Source organism: Octopus sinensis, linkage group LG25 (genome assembly GCF_006345805.1).
Source record: "Octopus sinensis linkage group LG25, ASM634580v1, whole genome shotgun sequence".
Classification (NCBI taxonomy): domain Eukaryota; kingdom Metazoa; phylum Mollusca; class Cephalopoda; order Octopoda; family Octopodidae; genus Octopus; species Octopus sinensis.
This window is the reverse complement of record NC_043021.1, coordinates 11,255,078-11,262,577: the sequence shown is the minus strand read 5'-3', so window position 1 is coordinate 11,262,577 and position 7,500 is coordinate 11,255,078. Positions and strand designations below refer to the sequence as shown.

Genomic DNA, 7,500 nt, shown 5'->3' with positions numbered 1-7,500 from the left:
TCTCTGTAACATGAAATTCCACCAGCCGAAAGCTAATCCTAGTGACCTTCCTCCAGCCACCCATTTGACAACATGGATCTCCATAAAGCCAACTGGGATGCAATCAGGAACGAGCTATCAAATGTTGACTGGTCCTTTACACATACACACATCTCCACCAACCATAAAACATCTGGCAGATTTTGTAGACACCGTCACAGACATATGTGCAAAAACACTCCCCACCAAGACCTGTGAACAAAAAGTGCAGAATCCCCCAAAACAGAAAAACCATTATCAGAAAAATAAAAAGAACAAACAAAAAAATTAACAAACTAAAGTACTGCCAACAGCAACACACACATTCGACGGCTATCGCACTGCTTGAATCCAAAAAATATAACCTCCAACAATGCATGAAGACCCTCATCAATAACCAAAGATCAGCTGAGGAGAAGTGGGCCATTGAAAAATCAAACTCAACCCCAAAGTGTTCTTTTCATTTGCGAGGAAGGAAACGCAGGGTCACTGTCTCCACTGTAGGCCCTCTAATTGACGAAAATGGCACTCTCCAAGATAATGCCAAATCCATGGCCGAGATACTGCAGAAACAATACTGCTCTGTTTTCAGCAATCCTGATATGGCCGATCTGGGCTGTATCATGTGATGTCAACCCCCAACACACTATATCGGACATAACGTTTAGTGCCCCTGATGTCTTAGCGGCGATAAACGAAATAAAACACAATTCAGCAGTAGGCCCCGATAGGTTCCCTGCTGTGTCTGAAGGTGTGTCGACACAAACTTGCATTCTCCCCTTGCTAATCTGTGGAGAAACTCACTGGATGCTGGCTATATTCCAAAAAACCTTCTGTCCCAGTCTGTTGTCCCAGTTTTCAAAAAGGGAAACAAGTCCTTGCAGTGAAATTTACCGTCCGATCTCACTCACCTCTCATATCATCAAGGTATTTGAGAGGTGGTGAGATCTCGAATAACCCAATTTCTGGAAAGCAACAGACGGCTGATCTCCAACCAACATGGGTTCCGTAATGGAAGGGACTGCCTAACGCAGCTCCTGCATCACTTTGAGGACATTTTGAGAGCTTTGGGAGAGGGCTCCAACACCGATGTCATCTACCTTGATTTCAGTAAGGCCTTCGACAGGTCGATCACAAGATCCTATTGAAAAAAACTATCCAACATTGGTGTCTCTGGAAAGTTACTGAAATGGATTAAGTGTTTCCTGACAGACAGAATCTCAACATGTTGTAGTTGAAGGGGTAAAATCAAGCCCAGCCAAAGTCAGTAGTGGCGTTCCGCAAGGCAACTGTGCTGTGCCCACTTCTTTTCATCATTTACATTAATGACATTAATGACATCATCAAGCACAGCAACATAAAAATCTTTGCAGATGACCCCAGCTACAGAAGGTCATAAATGAGGCGAGTGACCGGACATGCCTTCAGTAAGATCTACTGGCTGTTATCCAATGGGCAGAAAAAAACAATATGCTGCTGAACGAGGATAAATTTGAGCTAATCCACTTTGGAAAAGAGGATGCCCTGAAACTCCCATACTCCCTTCCTTCGGTTGAAACTCTCGCGGGCGTCCAACAACATCAGAGACTTGGGAGTAATTGTGGACAACAACGTAAGCTGGGCCACTCATATAAACACCAAAGTTGACATGGCCCAAGCAGAATGTGTTCCTGGATTCTCAGAACTTCCAGTCGAGAGATATCCACACCATTATCCTTCTTTCTCCACTTTTGCCCGACCCCACTTGAATACTGTTGTCCACTGTGGTCTCCCCACACAATACAAGGTATCATAAAAGTTGAGCACCTCAAAGGGCAAATCACAAAAAAGATAGATGGCATGACAGGCCTCGACTATTGGGGTCGAGACTAGAAAAGCTAAAACTCTATTCTCTCCAACGTCGTCGTGAGCGCACATCATCTGCATGATGTGGAAAATATTCCATCAGCATGCCCAAATGATGTTGGCATCACCTTTAAGGTACATCCAAGGCTTGGCCCCGTGCCATCCGCCCAAAACAAAATCGCACTCTCATATCATAACAACAATACGGCACAATTATTTCACCTCAATGGCCCCTGCTCTCTTTAACATTACACCAAAAACACATTAAAACAGAAACTGACCATATAGGTTCAAGAAGTCTTTGGACAGATTCCTTCAAGAAATCCCGGATAAACCCCTACCCCGGATATGTCTCTGTAAACAATAACTCTCTACTTGAGTGGGCCATAGTGCCCAAATTCTGACTTGAAAGACTTCACCAGGTGGTGCTATTAAGTTAGACATGGCCTGGGCCAATAATGGCCGAAACCTATCAAAGTATCAAAGTATCAAAGTATATATTATATATATATATATATATATATATTATATATATATATATTATGCATATATATATATACAACACACCACCACACCACACACACACACATATATATATATAATATATATATATACACACATACGATATATATATATATATACATACATACAGTAATCCCTTGCCATATCGCAGTTCACCATTGTGGTTTATTATTTAAGCTTCTGTCGGTTCCTCCATGTTGTTGTTTTCCATTTATGATAAATAAATATATATAAATTATAAAAATAAAAGAAAAAAATATATAGTACAGTACTGTTTCTATTTCAGGGATTTTCACCGAACGCGGTGGGTTTTTGGAAAGTAACACCTGTGGTAACCGAGAGATTTACTGTATATATATATATATATATAATATATATATATATATATATATATATACACACATACACACACATATATATATACGAACTTTTTGTCTTTCAGGCTGACCCTGGAAACTTTTGGAATTTCTTCTACTGTGGTTTGTTGAGTCTGATGATGCTGTTTGTGTTAAAAACACGACGGAGAAACTGTGATTATGAACTAGATGTAAGTATATGCGTCTTAGTGGTTATGTTTGTTGTCAACAATATTGGTTTGTTTACATCCCTGTAAAGTAACAGTTTGGCGAAAGAGACCAATAACAAACTTTAAAAAAAAAAAAAACGTCATAAGTACTGGGATTGAATTATTTACCCAAAACCATTCAAGGTGGTGCCCCAGTGATCTGGCAGAAACGTTAGCACACCGGACGAAATGCTTAGTGTTATTTGGTCTGTCGCTATGTTCTGAGTTCAAATTCCGCCGAGGTCGACTTTGTCTTTCATCCTTTCTGGGTCGATTAAATAAGTACCAGTTACACACTGGGGTCGATATAATCGACTTAATCCGTTTGTTTGTACTTGTTTGTCCCCTCTGTGTGAAGCCCCTTGGTGGGCAGTAAAGAAATAAGAAACGTTAGCACGCCAGGCAAAATGCTTAGCGATATCGCGTGTCTTTATGTTCTGAGTTCAAATTCCTCCGAAGTCGACTTTGCCTTTCATCCATCCTTTCGGGTTCGATAAATTAAGTACCTGTTGCGTACTGGGATCGATCTAATCGACTCCCCCCCCCCCGCAATATTTCAGGCCTTGTGTGAGAGTAGAAAAGAATCGTTAGCGGCGTTTCGTCTGTTCAGAGACCAAATTTCGCAGAGGTTGACTTTGCCTTTAGTCATGTCGGGATCGATAAAATACATACCAGTTACGTACTGAGGTCGATGTAATTGAGTATCCCCCCACCCTATCAAAAAATTCCAGGCTTCGTACCTTATGTAGAAGTAATTATTAATTATTGCTACATTTATCGGTGCATGAAAAGAAACTGTGACTTAGACGAATACGGGAAAGAGGCTCAGACAGAAGCGGTAGTTTTCCAACAGAAAACACTTCAGATTGCAATAGTCACTATACCAAAGCTAAAGTTTAAAAATCTATTCTCTTTATGCGGCCCGGTAACAAATAATTCGAGGCCCGGTGGTTGGGGACCGCTGATTTTATCGACGTAACTTACTTGGAGGAAAAACCAAGTGGAATAACTCTGTAATAAGAAACATAACTCTGTAAAGGGACATCACTCTTGAATATAATTTGATCAAGGAGTTTTGTCCCTTATCTATTTTATTTATTTTTTTAATATCGGTATTCTGGCGGAATTCTATTTTAAGCACGAACTAAAACCCTTTTATTTTTACTAATTTTCACAATTTTTCTTCCCGATGCTGTCTTCTGCATAATGCAATTAATACGATTATTCAATAATTTTTTTAAAAATATTTCTCCCCCTACCCCTAATTCCAAAATTTTCTATCGTTTAAAATTTTTTTTTAATTCTTGGTTTTCACAATGGAATTAATACGATTACCCAATACAAAATAAAAAAAAAAAAGTTTTAATAAATTATCCCACCCTCCTAATTCCAAAACTTTCCACTATCGAGTCTTGCGCAAAAATAAGTCCTTGGGTCGATTTGTTTGACTAATGGCGGTGCTCCAGCATGGCTGCAGTCAAATGACTGAAACATGTAAAAGAAAAGAAAAGTTACTGCCATTTGCCTATGTATGTGTATGTTGTGTGAAATATAAGTCATTGCTTTTAGTTGTATCTTTTATGTTAATGTGTAATGATATTTTCAACCTGATTACAGGTGGCCACCTACCAGCTGGCGTCCAGGGTTCTAAACCTGATAGGGACACAGTCATACCAGCAACCTTTAGCTTACGGTGATTACTACCAAGACACTTGTGCCATCTGCCTTGATCATTTCTCTCAGAAACAGGTAAGTAGGCAGGCGTTGTGGTCGCATTGATGCCATTACTTTTGTTGTTGTTGTTGTTGTTGTTCTGTAGTGGTGTTATTGTGGTGAAACTACTAGCTTATGAAATAGTTGTAGTGGTGTTTATTGTGGTGAAACTACTAGCTTATGAAATAGTTGTAGTGGTGTTTATTGTGGTGAAACTAGTAGCTTATGATATAGTTGTATTTGTCGACAAAATAAAAAAAAAAAACACTGCATAGACCGATAGAATAAGTACTAGGCTTACAAAGAATAAGTCCTGGGGGTCGATTTCCTCGACTATAGGCGGTGCTCTAGCATGGCCACAGTCAAGTGGCTGAAACAAGTAAAAGAGTAAAGAGTATATGCACGAAGTTAAAAATATAAAATAGCAACAATTTACCCATTGCACCCTGTATAAATATATATGGGGTGGGAACAACATGGTGTGTGTATATATATATATAAATGCACACACATATATGTATGTCTGTGCAAGTGTGTGGTGTGTGTATATGCATTGCATATATATATATATATATTATATATATATATATATTATATATATGTATATATATATCTATATATGTACACTCACACGTGTGAGTGTGTGTAGTGTCTCTTTCTGTCTGTCAGTGTTTATATTTATACTGCTTAAAAACTGGTTCTGTTGCTTATGTCCCACAGTCTAGCAGTTTGACAAATAAAGATCTAGACAAACTAAGAACCTTAGAAATAAGTCTTACTCTTTCTCTTTCACTCTCTCTCACTCTCTCTCTTTATCTTTCTCTTTCACATTTTACTCATCACTCTCACCTTTACTCATTGTATTTCTATCCTGCTCCTCCGTCTTTTTTTTTTCCCGCAGAACCTCCGTGTCCTGCCCTGCTACCATGCCTACCACAGTGAATGTGTCGATCCATGGATCGTCAAAAACCACACCTGCCCTCTTTGCAAACTGAACATTGTCGGTAAGTGACTCTCATCACACATTAAATTGCTCCTTATGGCTTTGGGATGATGATGATGATGATGATGACGGCGACGATGACGATGATGATGATGATGGTGATGATGATTAGTAGTAGTGGTGGTGATAGGGGTAGTGTGTATTATTGCTTTAGTTTAGTCCCAGGTTAATGCTGGTCTCGTTTTTTTCTTTTTTTTTGAGGCATTGGCAGTTTTATTTGAGGAAGATTCGGGGTTGCTATTTCTAACAGGTCTTGAGGCCATGTGAAGGAAGGTTCCCATGTTATGTTGACTTGGGTGATGGGGATGGGGTGAGGTGGATGATGAGGGGGTGTTAGAGGTGTGGTGGTTGTATCTGTGTGTGTGTGTGTGTGTGTATGTGTGTGTGTGTGTGTGTGTGCGGCGCGCGTTGGTGTGCTTATGTCCCCTATGACCTGGCGGTTTGGCAAAAGAGACTTATAGGCTTGAAAAGAAAAACAGTCTTGGTATTGATTCATTCAACTAAAAATCCTACAAGGCACTGCTCCAGCATGGTCACACTCTGATGGCTTAAACAAGCATAAGATAAAAGATAAAAGATAATTTATTGCATCAATTATAACACCAAAATGTTATATGGACCCAAAAGTGCCATATTGTACCCCAAAGCCCATATGGACCCAAAAGGGCCATATGGCACCCCAAGGTCCATATGGACCCGATCCAAAAGGGCCATATGGCACCCCAAGATCCATATGAACCCCAAAAACCCATATGGGCACCAATAGGTCATATGGCATCCCAAGGGCCATATGGACCCCAAAGCGCTATATGGAACCTCAGGTCCATATGGACCCTAAAGGACTATATAGCACCTCAGGGCCCATATGGACCCCAAAGGGCCATATGGCATCCCAAGGCCCATATGGGCTCCAATGGGTCATATGGCATCCCAAGGGCCATATGGACCCCAAAGGGCTATATGGCAACTCAGGTCCATATGGACCCTAAAGGGCTATATGGCACCTCAGGGCCCATATGGGCCCCAAAGGGTCATATGGCATCCCAAGGGCCATATGGATCCCAAAGGGCTATATGGCACCTCAGGGCCCATATGGACCCCAAAGGGCCATATGGCATCCCAAGGCCCATATGGGTCCCAAAGGGTCATATGGCATCCCAAGGGCCATATAGAGCCCCATGGGTCATATGGACCCTAGTTGAGAACCTCCAGTTTAAGACATTGCAATGCCTCCTTGCAGGAGCATGGTGAGCTGGTGGGAGGTTGCTGTACATGTAATGTGATCTCTTTAACCTTTGGGGTTATAATGATTTCTTGCCCCCTTTTTTCTTTCTAATTCCAGAGAAAGTCTGTAGTGACAACTGCATTCAGGAGTACAGTGCTTGAAACTGTAACAACCGTATGGCATCTGTTCCCAGGAGTATCACTGTATCCAAGACAAACGAAACTGCACCCAGGAATAACACTGACCACAGGAACACGCTCTTTGACTAACTGTGAAAACCTTAAATACACCACTGCGCCTGCATCACCACCACCACCATCACCACCACTATCACCACCACCACCAGCACTAGCACTGCCACTACCATCTCCACCACATGTCAATAACAGAGCTGGTGGTGGTGGTGGTGGTGGTGGTGGTAGCAGTGGTGGTGGTGTTATTGACAGTGATAGTGTTGTGGGTTAATGGAAAAAAAGAAAGGACAAGACAAGGATCTTTTCTTAAGAATCAATATTTGTTTCGGGTCTTCTTCTTATTAATATATTTTGTTTGTGGTGGTGTTCTTTTTTTTTTGTAAGGGATGGGGAGGGAGGTGGGGAGCATCCTGCC

The 7,500-nt window shown here is 41.0% G+C and overlaps 2 protein-coding genes and 1 long non-coding RNA gene across 5 annotated transcripts in view; all 3 read left to right on the top strand.

The window, feature by feature from the left end:
- Window positions 1–7,500, top strand: part of LOC115224329 (putative mediator of RNA polymerase II transcription subunit 24) — a 37,297-nt gene that overhangs the window by 29,786 nt on the left and 11 nt on the right. For all 3 annotated transcript variants that reach the window (XM_036513323.1, XM_036513322.1, XM_029795191.2), the window contains 4 exons: window positions 2,828–2,932; window positions 4,568–4,699; window positions 5,565–5,667; window positions 7,009–7,500. The exon at window positions 7,009–7,500 is cut by the window's right edge and continues 11 nt beyond it. In XM_036513323.1, coding sequence (XP_036369216.1) covers window positions 2,828–2,932; window positions 4,568–4,699; window positions 5,565–5,667; window positions 7,009–7,052 — 384 coding nt within the window. In that variant the 3' untranslated portion in view covers window positions 7,053–7,500. The remainder of the gene's footprint in view (window positions 1–2,827; window positions 2,933–4,567; window positions 4,700–5,564; window positions 5,668–7,008) is intronic.
- On the top strand, window positions 4,714–4,966 carry LOC118767925. Its single transcript, XR_005003835.1, has 2 exons — window positions 4,714–4,757; window positions 4,808–4,966. It is a non-coding gene; the product is annotated as an uncharacterized LOC118767925 (long non-coding RNA).
- LOC118767923 (pre-mRNA 3' end processing protein WDR33-like) lies at window positions 6,139–7,001 on the top strand. Its single transcript, XM_036513325.1, has 2 exons — window positions 6,139–6,780; window positions 6,838–7,001. Exons 1-2 carry the CDS (start codon window positions 6,357–6,359, stop codon window positions 6,915–6,917), a joined length of 504 nt encoding a protein of 167 aa, XP_036369218.1. The 5' UTR covers window positions 6,139–6,356; the 3' UTR covers window positions 6,918–7,001.

Excerpts from the sequence above, each read along its gene's own strand:
- LOC118767923 (XM_036513325.1), top strand. The coding sequence starts at position 6,357 with ATGGACCCGATCCAAAAGGGCCATATGGCACCCCAAGATCCATATGAA. Across the intron at positions 6,781-6,837 it reads GGACCCCAAAGGGCCATATG|GAGCCCCATGGGTCATATGG; the intron begins GCATCCCAAGGC and ends AAGGGCCATATA.